The sequence below is a fragment of the Gossypium hirsutum genome, chromosome A04 (assembly GCF_007990345.1).
Source record: "Gossypium hirsutum isolate 1008001.06 chromosome A04, Gossypium_hirsutum_v2.1, whole genome shotgun sequence".
Lineage (NCBI taxonomy): Eukaryota > Viridiplantae > Streptophyta > Magnoliopsida > Malvales > Malvaceae > Gossypium > Gossypium hirsutum.
This window is the reverse complement of record NC_053427.1, coordinates 12,427,752-12,446,559: the sequence shown is the minus strand read 5'-3', so window position 1 is coordinate 12,446,559 and position 18,808 is coordinate 12,427,752. Positions and strand designations below refer to the sequence as shown.

Genomic DNA, 18,808 nt, shown 5'->3' with positions numbered 1-18,808 from the left:
TTATATATGAGTGTAATTAAAGTATTGATTGGATTATTGTTAATAAAGTGATATTAGGTGGTTGGTAGCCGAATAGCATAAAAGCATAAGGTAGAATGATAAAAATTTTACCGTGAGTTTCTTGTGTTATGTAATCATTAATATTATTGGAGATAAATAACTAGCAAGGTAATTAAACTAGTTAATGTATTTTGATTAAGCTCAAGAACTTAAAGGAGGAGAATCAAGCAAGGGCAAGTCGAAGGACATCGAGTAGCTGATTAGGGTCATTTTATTCGAAACAAGGTAAGTCTATAAGCAATTAAGGTTGTTTATTTTATACATAATTGGTACATGCATATCATGAAAGAATTACCCTCATAAAAAATAAATCCTTTGATTGAAAAGAGTAATGGCCGATTCTATTTAGTTAATTAAATCAATCATTTTGTAAGAATGAGATGACTTGGCACTAAGTGTGCGGAAATTGTATGGCACTAAGTGTGTGGAAATTTTATGGCACTATGTGTGCGAATATATATGGCATTGGTGTGTAGAGTTAAACTGTCATTTCGCATGTGGATTTCTAAAGAACCATGTGTGAGAGTTAATATGGTATGATGGGTATAAGAATTTCTTATTCGAGCACTTCTTGTGTGAAGTTGATTATATAATACTTAGATTTGGTGATAGTTGACTAGTAGTGAATTGATAATTTAGACATTATGTGAACCTTTTAATTTCTATTTTTTTTAGTTAGTTAACTATTACATTTCATTGCTTACGACTTACTGAGTTGAATACTCCTATTTAGATGCTCTGACCCATTTTGCGTGCTTTGGACCATCGTCGAAGTCATCACACCAACTTTCAACATTTTGGTACCCTCTTCTTAGTTGTCTAAGTGAACATTATGGCATGTATAGGCTAAAATGTATTTTGTTTGAATTTTGATATGTATACTTTCAGCCATGCGAATATGGCTTAAATATTAAGTTTGAATTTGGTTATGTTTAATCATGGTATTATTCATCTTGGTTATAATGTTTAATACTAAAAATGCATGATATAAATATATATATAAGCTTGAGCGCTGAGAATGTTAGAAATATCGAATTTATGTTTGGAGTGGTTCGATTATGATACATTTATATAAGTGAACAATTGTAATTTGACTATTGTATTTGATCTTAGTATTTTAATTTGAGATAGCGTAATGAGTCATCTGGTTATGTTGGAATATAACATCAAATCTTTTAATACGGTTGTTATATGTCGTAAACTTATGTGATGGTTTAAAGTACCTAATGAAATGACTATGATAGAAGTAGATGCATGAAAATTTATGAAAAAGTATTTGGTTCGGTAACATCTCGTAACTCATTCCAGCGATGGAAACAGGTTAGGGGTGTTACAGAAAGCTTGATCTCCAACCACTTCTTGATTCTCTGAATCTCTTCGGTAATGGATTAGAACTGGTAGTTCCCACACGTTTCCCAGTTGATTTACCTATTTCTAAATTTTTATCCGGGCCTAGTACTTTTTCTATCATTTTTGCTTGCTCAACCAGATCAACAAGTTCAGTGATTCTGAGCCATACCAATTGAATCTTGATTTCATCTCGCAGTCCCCGTAGAAATCGTTTACAACTATCAGCCTCGGTTGGAACATATTCTGAAGCATACCTGCTCAATCTAGAGAACTCTCGCTCATAATCCAGTACTGACATATCCCCCTGTTTCAACACTAAAAACTCTTGCTTTTTCTCTTCGATACACAATTCCCCAATGTACTTATTCTGAAATTTTTTTTGAAACAAGTCCCAGGTTACCTAATCATCCGACAAATGTCTAACCGCAGATTCCCACCAGAGATAGGCTTCTCATTGTAACAGTGATACAACACATATCAGACTCTCTCGGGGAGTGCAGTTTAATTGTTGCAAAAATTTTTTTGTTGTTTCCATCCAATTTTCAGCAGCGGACGGATCAACTCCTTTTAATCCCTGAAATTTCGTGGCACCATATTTTCGTAGCTCTTTAATCGGGGCTTGTCTGACAGTAGGTACAGATGTAATAACAGGTATAGTTCTCACTATATGCTGTAATGCATCAGCTATATCTCTTAACAGTTGTGAGGCATCTCTTTCTCTTCCTACGTTAGGAGGTTGATTATCTAACGGATTCACACTAGGTGTAGCAGATTCAGTTTCTTCAAATTCTCGACTTCCAGTATACATTTCCTGTTCAACATTATCCATTCTTTCATCTGACATTTTATCTATAAAACAAAATCAAATAAATATATTAGCATCCAAAAACCAGACTCAGTTTCGACTAAAATGTGGCATGTACTTCTAGACTCATTTACGAGCTTGATTTAGTTCGAAAATCGGCTAAACCTTAGCTCTGATACCAACAATTGTAACACCCCCTAACCCCGAACCGTCGCCGGAACAGAGTTACGAGGCATTACCGGACGTATCAGACAACTTATGAATAATTCACAAATAAAATAACATTCATAGCATAATTTAATTACTAAATCCCTATATTGAACTATTCAAATCTAAATCATACATTTAAGTGAAACGGGACTCGTTTAAGTACTCCAATTTTTTTTTATTTTTTTATAAATTTCGACAGTATTTCTGCTTATTTTTACATAAAACCCCCTGCAATTAAACCATATTCATTTCAAATATAACCAATTCAACCAATTGATTTCACACATTCATTTTCTATTCTAAATGCCTTCTAATAAACTTAATCAATATAATATCAATTTAAAATTATCATTGTACTAATTAAATTGAAATGGATAGACTTTTTCATTATAATTCTTAGACTTATAATACTAATATTTTAAACTATTTATATTCAAAACATAATAACCTTTACACACATCCTATGTACATGCCACATTACCAAAAGAAAATATATATAACAAAAAAGTTTGCTGAAGTCGGGTTTGGCTTTGGATGCTGGTTCAGTACTTGACTTCTACAACCTGCGCACGGAAACAACCGTACGCTGAGTATGCATATACTCAGTGGTATCACTATAATTCAGTTTATAATTAAATACATTAAATCGCACACATACTTTTACATTACAATTATCATCACTTAATGAACAATTTAATCTTTTATGTTATCATTCGATTATATATATACCATTCTTATTTCTTTATTTCAATTCTCAACTTTCACATATGCCATATCATTCAAATTTAGTTTTATCAGTAGATTTATTTCATTTTTCCCTATTAACTTGACTCGGACTCGGCGGATACACACCAGTACGACACAATGTGCCTTAACGGTACACAGTACCTAATCAGTAATCAGTAACGGTAGCAGTAGCAGTAACGGTAACAGTATTCAACACACAAAGTGCTGAATCTGTAACAGTAACGGTAACAGTATTCGACACACAAAGTGTCGAATCGGTAACAGCAATGGTAGTCGGCACATAAGTGCCTGATCAGTAAGCCGGCAAAACCCGTACTCTTCCATATCCTATGGCATGCCAACTATATCCGACTAGCCTGACTAGTTAATAGGGTATTTAAATCATTTTTTTAGTACAATTTCCATTTCGATTCAATATTAATTATAATTTTTTATTTTGATCAATTTTCACAGTAATTCAGTAATTCACTTCATTAGAAATTTTACAGTTCAATGCAATATACGTAACATTATTCAGTAATTTCACAGTTCAATTCAGTATTCAAAACAATATTTAGAATCCCATAATTTAGTTCAGTATCAATATCAATTTTAATACCCAATCACAAATTTTATCAGTTCATTAAATACTTATCTTAAAATACTTACCACATATTAATATTAAATTAAACACATATTAATTATAAAGCTTGAGTTATAGTGATACAAACCAGAATTCTCTTCGGATTTAATCCTCGACAATCTTTCCTTTTCCTTTTTGGGTCGATGCTTCAGGCTCGATATTAGCTACAAACAATTAAAATAATTTCACAATTATTAGCATAACACAATTTAAACGCTGAAATTTTTATCTAACTTTTACTTTAATTCCAATTTAATCCCAACTAAACCTATATATTTTTCTTTCTCAATTCATTCCTTTTTGCTACTCAATTTCTTGCCAAACCCACATCTAACTATTTAATTTTTATCATATTTTCATAGTTTCGAATTTATTTCAATTTAATCCCTAAAACTCAAAACTTATAGCTTAGTTTACAATTCAATCCTTTATTCAATTCTAACTTAAAATTCATTCAATTAAATCTCTAATTCATTATTTTGCTCAACATGAACTATGTTCAAGAATCTAAAAACTTTCAAAACCTTAACTTAATTTCAACAAAACTTTATTCTAAAGCTTCTAAAACATCAAAATTAACTAAAAAGGACTTAATTGACTTACCAATCAAAGTTTCAAGCTTCAAATCTCTAGTTTTTCCTTTTTCTTTTTCTTTCCCTTTTAATTTCTCTTTTTCTCCCCTGTTTTCAAATGCTTCTATTTTCTATTCTGTTTGTTTAGTTTCTATTTATTTTATGCTTTATCTTCCTTTTTTTTACTTTATTTAATTTATATTATATTTAATTAATAAATATATATTTAATAGCAATTATATATATAACAATTGTACACACATGTTTTACATTTGTCCAATATCACCACCCTACATTTGTCATAATTTTATTTAATTATCACATAAAAATCTTATTTTATAATTATTTAATTAATAAATATCTCTGAATTATAATAATAATAATAATAAATACCTACTAATTTAAATAAAATATTATAATTGTATAAATATTATCATTACATATGTATATTTTTATCACCTTACACTTGTCATAATCATACTTTATTTGACATATAAAAAAAATCTTATGATATAATTATTTAATTACCAATAATTTAATTTAATCTAATTATCTATTACTTTAATATTAAGTAACAAATTATTTTATAACAAGTACACATAGATACTACAAATATACAAATATTTTTATTACCATACAATTCTCTACTATTTAATTTATTTAATAATAATAATAATAATAATATAAAACCATAACAATTAATAATTATAATAATCAATTATATAATATAATATAATATAATATATATAATCTAAATAAAATCTTAGATTTTTAATACGTTTATGCGGCCTCAACCATTACTTAATGGCATATTTTCCATTTTGGCCCTTTTTACTTTCTATTGCTTTAGAATTAAACTTTTGCCTCTTATTCAATTTAATCCTTTTTACTAATTACTTTAAATTAAGCTAAATTTACTTAATTAAAACCTAATTAGACACACCACTAGACTCATAAATATTTTTAATAATTATTTTCGAACTTATTTCACTAAGACGGAGGCCCGATAACACACTTTTCCGGTGCCCACGGATTTTGGGTCTTTACACCTAATATCTTAGTCTCCGGCAACGGAGCCAAAAACTTGATGGTCGCTAAACTAACTAAAAATTCGACTAAGGTAAGCGCACCTATCGAACAATAGTATAGTTATGGTAAGACTGGAAATATCTATCCACAAGGACTAAAAGTACTAGTAATTACTATCTTTTTATTATCTAGCCTAACAATTAAAGGAATGTTTTAACTAAGACTAATTATCTAATTAACTAAGACTACGACAGAGATTAGAGTTGGAAAATACTTTTTTGGAAAACCGATGAAGGAGACAATACCCAAGGAAGAATCCACCTAGACTTCACTTATTACTTCTGAACTAGACGATTTATTCACTTGACTTAATCCGTAGAAATCCTTGATTTATGTTAATATCTCTCTCGAGACTAAAAACAACTGACTCTAGGTTGATTAATTGAAATCTCTTTCTAATTAAAACCCCTATTGTCGCATTAGTTCGATCTATAGATTCCCTTATTAGATTTGACTCTAATTTGGCAGATTTATGTCGTCCTATCTCTAAGATTGCATACAACTCCGCTTAATTATGAAATATTTACTCTTAAACAGGGACTTTTGCTCCACTGAATAAGCACATCAACAACCTGAATAATATCTTGGAATATTAAAGCAAGGATTAAAACTCACAATTAAGAATAAGAACAAGTATTTATCATATAATTCAAATAGTAATAAGATCTGTCTTAGGTTTCTTCTTCCTTAGGTATTTAGGGAGTTTAGTTCATAATAATGGGAAACATCTCAAAATTGGAAAAACAACAAAACATAAAGAAATCCAAAGAACTTCTAAGGAAATTGAATAGAGATCTTCAATCTTGAAGTAGATCTTGTTTCTGAGCTGATTTCGATGGCTATCCTTGCGTATTTTCTGCCTTCTACTCTGCGTGTCTCCTTTGATCCTCTTCTAGGGTGTTTATATAGACTTTGGAATGCTTTAAAACCCTCAAAATTAGCCTTTTTCGAGTAGAATTAGACTTGGGCTTGATAGGGACACGGCCGTGTGTACGCTTGTGTGAAGGTGCTCAATCTGTGTATAATTCTGAGTTGGTTTTTAGTCGACACGGCCATGACACACGGGCGTGTGGCCTGCCCGTGTATCTCACATGGGGGTGTGTTTACCCGTGTAAATCGTGCCTAGGCCGTGTGAAACACTAAATTAGGCCTATTTTGTCCTTTTTTGGCCTGTTTCTTACTCTTTTCGCCTTCCTATGCTCACCTAAGTATAAAACATGAATTTAAAGGATTAGGAGCATCAAATTCAATGAAACCAAGGAAAAATCATCCATAAATATGCCAAGAATGGGATAAAAATATGTATATAGTATGGTTTATCAATCAGATAGTCCTCGTATAAACAATTTTAGTCATTCGTTCATTGGGGAAACCAATATCAAAGTTTAGCATCATTTTCGGCCTTAGAAACAGTTTTCGAGCCCGACATTCTGACACAAGGTCTGTGGTTTTCAAGCACAAACAGTGAGTTATACGACCTAGGCACACGCCCGTGTCCTTGGCCGTGTGGTTCTTAAGTACAAACAATGAGCTACACTGCCTGGGCACATGCCCTTGTCTTTGGCCATGTGAACCCTGCACTAGAATTGGCCATACACAACCTAGTCACATGCACGTGTGGCCGTCCATGTAGCCTTAATTCAGTAAATAGTGAGTTACACGGTCATTTGCATGGCCTGCCACATGCCCGTGTGGCCCATATGGCCTAGTCACACGCCCGTCTGCTTAGCCGTGTGGTGTCGACAGCCACCATTTTTGGTGATCCAAAACTTGAAAAGTAAAGTTTTGGGTATGCACCTGATTTCTCTTAGATGGAGGAACGTTACGGAGACTACCGGGAACCTAAACAATCAATCATTAATCAATTTCACCACCAATTTCAATAATAGAATAAAATGACCCACCGTCAGACATGTCGAAAAACATTCGATGAAACCCCAACATCTTGCACACTCACCTCGCACGAAATAGAAGAAATCCGACTATCACAACGGACTACCACCTCTTATAATATCTCCGCCTAAAAAGGTAACCAGTCAAACGATTAAACGAAGCATTCAACCAACTAAGCAAAACTATTTCAACATAATATCGTTAACTTGTCAAAACTCACAAAACGAAAGAAAACGATAGCAGAACTTACTCAATATTTCACAGTCGTCCTAACAGGTAATGAAGAGTTCTCAATTAACAATGAATCGAATCCCGAAAAAGAAAAATTGAAGAGAAATAAGAGAAAACTTAGTGGAAAGAGGAAAAAGTAAAAACAAAAAAGTGAAAAAAGAAAAGAAAAGAAAAGAAAGGAAAAAACTTTTGATTTAGACAACTTAAACACTAACCACCTTCTTCCAACAATGGCCAAAAATTACTTCCTAATGCATACTATGGGATTCAAACTCGGAACCAGACAGAATATAGACAGATGCTTAACCAGTGAACCAGCAGGCTCATTCTTGTCACCGAATTGCCTAAAATTGAACTTAACTACGGAATGCCTAGATGGAGATTGTTTAAAACAATCACAAAATTTTAGCAACGTAACACTAACTTCAGACCTTAAACATAGAAGTAGCGCACAAAACCAGAGATACATAATTTATTTACTGCAGATCTCACAATTAAACTCTTAAAAATTTTGGGGCGTTACAGGAAATGTAGTGTCAATGAGGGCACATTGGTTAAGCACTTAGGTTGTATACAATTGGCATGTTTTGAATTGTTTTGAGGTGTATTTGATGATATTTAAAGGGTGATTTTAGGCTTGGCTTGGTAGCCAAGGTAGGTCTACAAATTGCCTTGTTTTGAAAGAAAAATTTGGTGCACACGGCCTGGGGCATGCGCTATCACACGACCGTGTGTCACACATGGCCTATCCATGCAACAGTGTGTCTTAATGTTTTTTAGGTGCAAGTTTCACATGGTCTGATATATGGCCTGAGACATGACCGTGTGTCCCAAAATAGTTTATACACACATTTTAGCACACGGCTTGCAGCATGGCCGTGTGACCCTACTCCAAATACCCACATGGGTGGACACATAGGTTGGGACACGACCGTGTGATTGGACTTCAAAGGTTCACACGGTCTGAGCCAAGTTGTTTCCAAAATTTTTAACTTTTATCTAATTTTTCTATTTTGTTTCAAATTAATCCCAGAATGTTCCCAAACTATTTTAGGATCCCGTAAACTCGGTTAAAGGCTAATGAGTGCATATTATTATGAATAAAATATGTTACGATTATTATAATAATACATGTATATTTGCTTCTATGAAATGTTAAATGTGTGAAATGTTCATCATAATTCTTTGTAGCCCAATTTAGCGATGGAGACAGGTTAAGGACGTTTCAGACACGGGCGTGTGCTGGGCCATGTGGGCTACACAGGCTAGCCATCTAAGCCGTGTGAACCCACACAGATGTGTGGGCCAAAAATCAGGATTTTTTCCTAGGGTTGTAATCGTCGTTCGAATCGAACGTAGGCCTACTGTAGGGTTTGTATGATCTAAATTCAACAATGAAATTGTTATCTGATGATCTGTTACTGAGTAATAAGTTATTTCCATATATATATTTAATATAAAATATGATAAATAAGTGCAATAGCATTATATGAGCATGTTCTAAATCTGTACTTTTGTATATGCATATCTGATATCTATTGAATCTACATCTACATTACGTTGGGATTGTGAACAGGCGAAAGTTTTGGCAGTTTAATAATATGCTGAATCTGGTGGCTAAGCTACAAACTTATATCTGACTCTAGCTAATTACCACATTCTTATCTGGTAGCTTGATTGCAGTCTCTCTGAAACGTGACACTTAGTCACTATACGGTGTGTAGGGATGGTTAGGTACTTGATACCCTATATGGTGTGTAGGGATGAATGAAGATGGTGTGTAGTGGTTAGGGGTAGGAATCTGTATCAGTATCTGAATTGCTTTGCAATAGTATCTGATATCCTCTGTTTCTATTTCCATATTCGATTCTGAGAATTGACTGATTAATGAAGAACTGAAATCACATCTATTATGTTATTGTTTAATTGAGAAGGTAAGTTACACACTGAGTTGTAAACTCATTAAGTCTGTTTGTTTGGATTACAGGTAACCCACAGACTTAGACAGGTCGGCGTGACAGAAGCTCGGTCATTTCTGTCTAGTTATTTTACTGTTTTTATAAAGTCATGCTATTGTGTGTTTATTTTGGTTTACATTTCGAAAGTTTGAAATTCTATATTTGGTTTAACTAATTACATGATTTCAGAATGTTGAATTTCAAGTAGTTAAAGGTTGGTTTGTTCTAAAATGATTTGGTGTAGCTCCAGAGTTGGTCTTAACGTCTAGGCCAGGTATGCGGTGTTACATTAACTTAAAATTTTGTAATTTTTGTGAAAAAAAGTTGACGTGGAAGGCTCAGTAAGCAATCCGTTAATGAGATAACAAATGAGTGACCATTTTGAACAAATTTTCTAATGTCAATGACTAAATTGACAAAAAAATTTAGAGTTACCAAAATAGAAACAACCTTATTTTAGTGTGATGTATAGGGTAATTTGCCTTAATGAAATTTAAATCATGATCCAAAAATTAAATGAAAATATTTAAACGTATCAAAAATATTAATAACCATACTGATAATATTTAGTAGAAAAAAATGAAAATCAAATAAAAATAAAATATATTATTCAATTTGTAATAATATGTTGTAAATAATTATAAAACTAACATATTTGCTTATCATGGACTATTTTAAATATTCATAACAAAAAAAATCATGCAACAAAAGATTTTTGTAGATTAGAAACTTTGTTTTATTTACGTATTGACTCAATAGCTATTGTTTAGTTGTTTAATATTATGATTTATTCGTTTGACGAAAAATATTTTACATAAGATATTCAAACATTAAAAAATATCAACTATTTTAAATAAAAGTAATTTTTGGAAAGTTGTTTAATGAAACAAATAACAGAGGTTCAGAACGGATGGATTTTCAGGTAACCTCCTTTTATATAATTGCCTTCATTCAATTGCATCTTCCTATTAAAAAAGTTGTACAGAAATCTCTTCTTCAGTTTCTATTTTCCGCCACCCAGAAGGGGTGGCATGGACCCGGCCCCCGAAAATAAAAATTTATTATTTAGGTCTTTTAAAAATTTTTAAAATTTTAAATTAATAAAAATAAAATTATATTTTAACCTTCTTAAAATTATAAAAATTTTATTTAATCCTTTAAAATTTATAAAAATATAGACTATAAAAAGTTAAAATCTCACTAAACCCTCTTAAAAAGTGTTCTGACTTCGCCCCTGTGTAGCCGGCACCATATGTTGCTACTAGCTGGCCATGTAGTTTCCGGAGCTCTAACAGATTCTTCCACTATAGTTTCATCAACTGATTGGCTTGCCTGCAAAACGAATTAAAGCTTGACATATTACTGTTTGTTTATGATGATGAAAGCAAACAGAATTTTCAACAAAAGAAAATAATAATGCAACAAGGATATCCAGAAAGAACTACTGATAACCAACATAAATTAATTACAGTTAATGTAATTTCATTTAGTAATTAAAGCATAAAACATAATTTCTCTCAGACAACCAAAATGAAAATCTTGCATTAATTCATAGAAATTAAAGACACAGAAAAAGAATTCAAATAGATGAACATTAGTTTTAAAGCTCATTACTGAGTTTGGGAGAGAAATGCACCTGTGTTTCGGCATGCACTGATTGCTCTGAATCAACACTAAAACTTGTGGTTAGGTTGGGACAACCTTTTACGTCTAAATACTCCAAAGATGGGAAAACAAAATGATAACCTACAGGGCCGAAGCTCATGAGGTTTGGTAGCGTATCAAGGTCTAAGTAGGTTAATTGGGGTAGGTGTATCACTTTCTCTTCATCCGTACTCACATTTGCTTCATCTTCTTCAAATACCTGCTCTAATTTGGAGACGTTTCTAATGCTTATTGCCTCCAATTTTGGGAGGCCCACCATGGGCAGAAGTAATCGGAAAGAGATATTTCAAGTTTTCACAATCCCTGATACTAACGACGGCCAGACTAGGGAAGCAAATAGGTTGGAGATGATGTTGTGATGACGTTTGATCCTTGTCAATAATTTGTTCCAAATCTTCACAATCAGATATATGTAACTCGCTCAATCGTGGCAAATATTGAGCAATGGTAGGTGAGAATATGTATCTTAAGCTTCTACAGTTTCCAACATTCAGTTCAGTGAGATTTTGAAAGTTTACAGCTTGGATGGGACCATTCCATATCACTTGCAATTCAGTTAGTTCCATCAAACTTAGGAACTTCAGGCTTGAAAGATTATAGATAGAGTCAAATAACTCTTTAAAATTGGAAATTTTTAAATATTCCGTACTGACTGATGATCCTCCTCTCCCCATCATGTTGCTCATTTTCTTCCTTCCTTTCATCATCAGAAGGGTCAATTCCTATAAACATATCATCAGTCATCAATTTTCTTACATAAATTTTATTAATTTTAAAAAATTATCAAATTATTTAAGTTTAAACAAATACATATAGTTCAGTAAATCATCAAGAGAGGAAAATCAATAAAAGATTAATGAGCAATTTATAAAGCTTACTTTTATTTTAGCTGAAATGATAAAAGGTGTCAATTCAGGACAATTCACCACTTTTAACTTCTGCAATGATGAAAGGGTAAGCACAACCTCGTTTCCACCCCTTCCTTTGAATTGAGGTAAATTTTCCAACACAACCTCATTCAATAGAGGAAGACCTTGAGCCATTGAGATTGGAAAAGTGTCTTCCAATTGAAGGCAATCGTAAATTTCTAGATTTGTCAAACTTTTCAATATGTGACCATGGGACAATGAGGCAAGAGATGTCAACTTGTTGCATTCACGTACAAATACTTCCATTAGACTATGGAGACATACGTTGGCAGCCTCTTTTGCTTTGATTATTTCTTCCAATCCAAAGCACCGACTTATTTGTAGAGTTCGCAATCCCTGAAGGCTATTAGCAATAGACATCGGGAAAAGATACCTCAAATTATTGCAGTTTTCAACTTTTATTTCCCTTAAACATTGAAGGCCTATGTTTGACACTTGTGGATCTTGGATTATTTCTTCCAACTGGGAACAGTTCCTTATCTCCAGAGTTTGCAAATTAGACGCATTTAGATGTTTTGGAAAGCTTCCATGAGCAACAGTGATCGGGAAGAGACAGTTTAAGTTCTCACAATTGAAGATACTAATCAGAGTAAAATTAGGAAAGCAAATAGGTTGGAGTTGATGATCATGTGATGAAGTTTGATCCTTCTCAGTAATCTGCTCCTCTTCTTCACAATTACATATATCCAAATTGCTCAATTGCTCACTTGTCATTCTCCGTAGCTCCAATTTCTATAAACAAATCATTTCAAAATGTGTAAAGAAAGTGAACAACTTATCATTTTATTAATTAATTTCTATTACAAATCATAAAAAGTCTATTAATGAAATTTTATCTGAGTTATTAAATGGTACTATAGTCAGCTAGCTGTAATTTGGATTAGTTTGTAGACCAAAATTATAAAATGAAAACTACATATCTTTTAAACAGCTATACAAGCATTTGCTCTATTGGGATCACGAATTATTAACGAGGAAAAAAAATTAATAAATCTTACTTGTATTTTAGCCGAAATGATAAGAGGTGTCAACCGCGGACAATCGTCCACTGATAACTCCTGCAACCTGTGACCATGGGACAATGAGGAAAGAGATGTCAACTTATTGCATTCACTTACTCTTATTTTCCTTAGACTTTGGGGGCTTATGTTTAACACTTCTGTCCCTTGTATTATTTCTTCCAATTGTGAGCATCTCCGTATATCCAGAGATTGCAATTGCCCAAGGCTATTATTAGCAGCTGACATTGGGAAGAGATATTTCAAACTGTTGCAGTCACTTATTTGTACAACCTTTAGACTTTGGAGGCTTAAATGATGATTGGGCCACTGTTCTATGCTTCTCAATTCAACAGTGTGGAATAGCATTTGCATTTTACCACATTGATGAACTTGAAGCGCTTCAAGATTTTGTGAAATTGGAATTGAACCAATCATTTCATTGCAATCCTGTAAGGACAAGGTTTCTAACTTTTGTAAGAAACCTTGTGGTTGTGGGCCATTGCACAGCTCTTCTAAAGCAAGCATAGATGCTAATGATAAGCTTCTCAAATTAGAGAATGCAGTGGTTGGCACCTGTTGCTTTGATGCATCAATTAGGCATTTCATACCATCGCAACTATCAAGACCTAGAGAAGTCAACTTACTGAATTCCAACTCCAAGCTTGGAATAAGGTTTGGATAGCCCTGCACTGTTTTTAGGTCAAGAGATTCTACATCTTCAAATAGTTGCTTGCATGCATCTATGGACTTAATGTCAATTATTCTCAAAGATCTTGAGATTGGACAAGGTTTAAATGACGTCCACCAATTAGACCTAATCCAAACATCAAACTTCCATAATTTAGGAAACACAAAGCCATCTGGAAGATGTTGAGGATCCAAATCCAACGATAGAACACCCAACTTGGGCAATAAATTCAACTCTGATAGGCTAGAATAGCATTCGTTTTCAGTTGTGTTCTCAGTCGCCCATTTCATTGACCAACAACCATGAAAGTACAGTTCTTCTAAATTGGACAATCTTTGTATTAATCGATAAGGGATTCTTCGTAGTTCTTTGCAATTTGACAACTCCAACAGTCTTAGATTTTCTAAATCACCAATTTCGTTCGGTAATTCAGAGATACGAGATTCACTTAAAGAAAAAATCTCAAGTGTCTTCAACTTCCCAATCATTGAGATGTCAGAGAATCTAGAGTAACGCAGATTCAAAGTTTTAAGGTTGATTTGAAATTGAAATGGAACTCGAGATATCAACTGATGATCCAAAGCACAAGCTTTTAATGCTTTCATACCCTCAAAGAATTCACTTGAAGTTTCCATGCGATCCTTACCTGTTCCTCTAAGTAAAAGAAATTTGAGATTTGGGAAAACCGATCCTTTGGGAAGTTCACCCAGTTGATCAGTGTTGAAGGCGATTGCCATGAAATGCTTGAAACTTTCATCCATCGGCAATGTTCCAACACTCGCAAAAGAAAACTCCTCTCTCCTCTCTGGAGGATGCAATCCATAAAGCAACTTCACGAACCACATCATGCATTTTGACATGCCTTTCTTCGCAATCTAACAACAAACAAGAGTTCTTGAGGATCTCAATCGATGCAAGCACTTCGCTTCTAACTTTTTCAATTGAGTTGATGCCTTTATACAACTCCAATCCCCATGCATATCTCACCAAGTCCTCCACATAAATCTCATGATCTTCGGGATATAAAGAGCACAATAAGAAACATGTCTTCGTCTCCATACCCTTCAAGTAATCGAAGCTCGCCTCAAGACATAGATAAGCATTTTCTTCATTAACATCTTCAATTTCAGTTAATCTACGATCTTTGAGTCTCCGATATGCCGTTTTCCACTCGTGACAACTTTTACCTTTCAAAGCACTTCCCAACGGAACTATAGCAATGGGCAAACCTTGACATTTTCTGATGATTTTAGTTGCCACCTTTCTAATAGCGTCATCAACAGAGCCATTTAGACTTGCTTTCATTGCAAACAAAGTCCAAGCTTCATCGCCATCTAAACAACCCAGTTGTACCACCGTTTGACAATCCGTAGCAAGACATACTTGTTGGCGGCGTGTTGTTAAAAGAACTTTGCAGCCTTTATGATCTTCACCGGTCGGAATTCCTATCTTCTCCTTTAAGTTGATATATGTCCAAACATCATCAAGGATAACAAGAATCCTCTGTTCATTCTTCAGTCTGAGCCATAAATCTTGCACTGATCTTCTTCCTCGTTCATTCTTCATATCAAAGTCTATGTATTGTGCAATTTGATCTTGAATTGCTTCGAAGTTTGGCTTTTGAGACACAGTTGCAATCACAACTTTATTGAACAAGTTCAGCTTTTCAGCTTGATTTCCAACTTCACGAGCCAAGGTGGTTTTGCCCACCCCTCCCATCCCCCACAATCCAATCATGCTGATATTGTCATCTTGTAGGGCTTCAATGATTTGATGGAAAGCAATCTTTGAAGATTCCGAAACCACAAATTCCTTAGAGCATAGGAATTCTATGGTGGGAAGGGTATTAGGAGCACGGTAACCGACTCGTCCAGGTTGACGAAATTTGTTGATCTTCTCCAAAAGCTCAGATATATCCAGAGTTTTCTTCATTGCTTTCTTGCTTAATCGATATCTCCAACTCCAATTAGGACACCAATTGAGACACCTCTTATTCTGTTGAATTTCCATTTCCAAAGTTTCCACATTCGATAGGATTTCCACTGCCTTCGTTTGCAAATCCCGTACATCATCTTCAATATGTAAAAGCTGCCTTTCAGCAAAGTCAGTCTCATGCCGCAGACGAGTTCGTGCCCTTACAAGTTCACCTTTTTTTTCCACGAGCTTTTCAACATTGTCATGAAAGCGGCGGACATAATCAAGTTAACGTCCCACCGGCTTTACCACATTGTCCACAACTCGTGTTCCAACGGAGTTAGCAAGAGAAGACTCACAAAATTCATAACCCATTGTTGGCAAGCTCTATTGAAGAATACGATTTTCCAAGTTCAAACACTGTAACAAATCATAAGTAATTATATTAGAAAAAAAAATATTAAAGAAATAAAAAATGTTGAAGATGAACATCTATATCTTAGACATACCATGCAAGGTGAAAGACAATTCCAAGTACGAAAATTAATCGGCTTTTATTCAATTCAGTCCAGCTGTAGACAAAACACAAAAAGTGAATACTATGCTAAACTTAATAAAAAAATATTATTTGAAATCTTATAATTTTATACCGACAGTAGAACTGATATGATGCAAAACTAAAAATAATTTTATACCATAGAAATTTTGTAAGTATGGTACAGAATTGGTGAGATAAGTAGTCAGAAAGAAGACTTAGTTGAGAAGTTTTTATTACATTTTATTTGTTGCTTATCAATTCATACTAGTTGACAAAATCAAATACACGAGTGTAATGCCATCTTTTAGCTTTGATTTGCTTCAAGAAAAAAACAGAATAAGAGATGATTAGATCAATATATATATATATGTATGTATGTATTTAAACACAATTTAAGAAATGAAGCATATATAAATACCTTTACCTCAATTGAGAACTTCAAAATCAAACTAGACTTGGTGCTGAGAAAATGCTCCACTAGTTGAAAACAATCAAAAGGATTTGAAGATTAGGTATTTTTTGGAATAAAAGAAAGCAAATAAAACTGAACACAAAAAGCAAACTCGAATTTTATTTTATTTTTTTTGTCTTTATGGAAAGGGGAAATAGAAAAGAAGAGAGATGAAGGTAGCACTAAAATGATGAGAAACCTTGACAAAGAAATTGGAGTTTATGTGCTTGGAAAATTCCAACACTGAAGAATATAAGGTAGGATTTCTTGGTTTTGGTTTAGCCAAAGGGTTTGTGTTATGAGATTACTGTAAATTGTAATTATTAGTATTTGCTTTTTAGTGGATTGGCAAGTCAAGAGGAATCTTAGTGGCTACTGGTTGATTTATCCGTAGTTTTCGCTTGTTTTGTCGGTAAAGCAAACTTAATTAGCGCCACTTGAACATGTTAAGTCTTTGCTCTCACACTTTCAATTTTTCTTTAACATTTTCACTGCATTTAAAAATATGTATTTTCTATTGACAAAAACAATCTATCGTTATAGCAAATGAAAATTAGTTTTCCTTAATTCATTTTTATTCATTGAAAGTGATGAGATTTTTATTGTTTTGTAAAGGTATAATGACAAATTTAATCCTTTATATTTATATTTTTTGTCAATTTGGTCATCAATCTTATAAAAGAGTCAAATTTAACATTCAATCATTCAAAAATAAAAAAAATTGTTGTTTTTTTAACAGAAATACTAATTAAAACATTATTTTATTTTATGATGTCCAATAAAAACTACTGTTAATGCACTTGGAAAATTTTGTCCTTGCAAGACTTCAATGAAAGAATAATCAAGCAGTGTTGAAAAGTAACTAATGAGGGGATTTTTTGCCTTGACGAGGTGACATTCCTACCTTAATTGAAGTGGGACCTTATGCTGAAAATAGAGAGCCCGAGCCACATGAAGAGTAAGATCATTCTTGTCAACTAACCAACTCTCACAGATAACAAATTAAATTCGAAATCCAGAACAAAAAGGACATTATGTAAGAAAATGTTGGATGTTAAAGGGCAACGTTTCCAACAGAATGAACACCAACCAAATGGCCATTGGAAAGAATGATAGAAGCATTGGAGATCGTATGGAGAGAATCAAAAACGGATTCAGAAATATAAATGTGCTTATTGGTTCCATCTCAATTATCTCGTCATTGAAAGGTATGTTGTCGATATAATGAGGAAGCTTACCCTGCATGGCTAAATTGACCGAGGTAGTCGAAAGATCAAAAGTAGATGTTGACTTCAAGTGACAGATAAGTGCATCCAACAACTACTAACATTGAGAGGATGATAAAGAATAGTTAAATTTTCATATGCTTAGACACGTATTAACATAATAAACCACCGGAATCACTACCTCTCGCCGTTAGGTCCCTTTGATCACTCGTTCCTCCTAAAAGATGATCTTAACCACCTATTCCCTCTTGAAGATGGCTTTAGCCATCTGCTTCCTTGACAAGGCTGCCCACTCAGCAAGTTACCTCATCAGACACTCGTTTTTTAGGTACAAACACTTTTCTTAGTGTGAACACACCTCAAATTTTGAGTAGGCACCATCAAAGAATAACAACCACCTCATACTATCTAGGACCACTACGTCCATAACTCACATACACTATGCCAATATTCCACTATCCATTGCAACAACTTGCTACGTCACACTACAATACAAGAGGATCCCTTCTATAAATACCCTTCCTGTAACACCCCTTACCTGTGTTCGACGTCGGAACAGGGTACGAGGCATTACCAGAACATATACATGCAATCGTACAAAACCAAGACATAATTTTTACATCCAAATTAAACTTTTCAATTTTCATCACTAAGTCCCTGATATGGATCTATGAGGCCCAAAACATACTATGGAAGCGGTCTGGGACTAAATCGAGAACTTTGGAGAACATTGAAAAATTTCTTGAAAATAGGGGCATATGCCCATGTCCAAGGCCGCGTCCTTCACACAATGATTCACATGCCACATTTTCCATAATTAGTCATTACACACTGATTCAACCAACTCATGCCTCTTACA

General features: G+C 33.6%; 2 protein-coding genes across 2 annotated transcripts; both read right to left on the bottom strand.

Moving 5' to 3' along the window:
* Positions 1–10,690: 10,690 nt before the first annotated feature.
* LOC121227956 (uncharacterized) lies at positions 10,691–14,643 on the bottom strand. The gene is made up of 4 exons (XM_041110922.1): positions 13,130–14,643; positions 12,081–12,863; positions 11,174–11,924; positions 10,691–10,869 (listed from the first exon to the last, which is right to left on the bottom strand). The coding sequence occupies exons 1-3, from the start codon at positions 14,579–14,581 to the stop codon at positions 11,424–11,426; spliced, it is 2,736 nt and encodes a 911-aa protein (XP_040966856.1). The 5' UTR covers positions 14,582–14,643; the 3' UTR covers positions 10,691–10,869; positions 11,174–11,423.
* Positions 14,644–14,664: 21 nt separating this feature from the next.
* Positions 14,665–16,109, bottom strand: LOC121228048 (disease resistance protein At4g27190-like). The gene is made up of 3 exons (XM_041111173.1): positions 16,044–16,109; positions 14,782–15,983; positions 14,665–14,695 (listed from the first exon to the last, which is right to left on the bottom strand). The coding sequence occupies exons 1-3, from the start codon at positions 16,107–16,109 to the stop codon at positions 14,665–14,667; spliced, it is 1,299 nt and encodes a 432-aa protein (XP_040967107.1).
* Positions 16,110–18,808: the final 2,699 nt, after the last annotated feature.

Excerpts from the sequence above, each read along its gene's own strand:
- LOC121227956 (XM_041110922.1), bottom strand. The coding sequence starts at position 14,581 with ATGGATGAAAGTTTCAAGCATTTCATGGCAATCGCCTTCAACACTGAT. Across the intron at positions 12,864-13,129 it reads TCATTTCGGCTAAAATACAA|AAATTGGAGCTACGGAGAAT; the intron begins GTAAGATTTATT and ends ATTTGTTTATAG. Across the intron at positions 11,925-12,080 it reads TCATTTCAGCTAAAATAAAA|GAATTGACCCTTCTGATGAT; the intron begins GTAAGCTTTATA and ends ATATGTTTATAG.
- LOC121228048 (XM_041111173.1), bottom strand. The coding sequence starts at position 16,109 with ATGGGTTATGAATTTTGTGAGTCTTCTCTTGCTAACTCCGTTGGAACA. Across the intron at positions 15,984-16,043 it reads CACGAGTTGTGGACAATGTG|CTCGTGGAAAAAAAAGGTGA; the intron begins GTAAAGCCGGTG and ends AATGTTGAAAAG. Across the intron at positions 14,696-14,781 it reads TATGCATGGGGATTGGAGTT|ATTGCGAAGAAAGGCATGTC; the intron begins GTATAAAGGCAT and ends GTTTGTTGTTAG.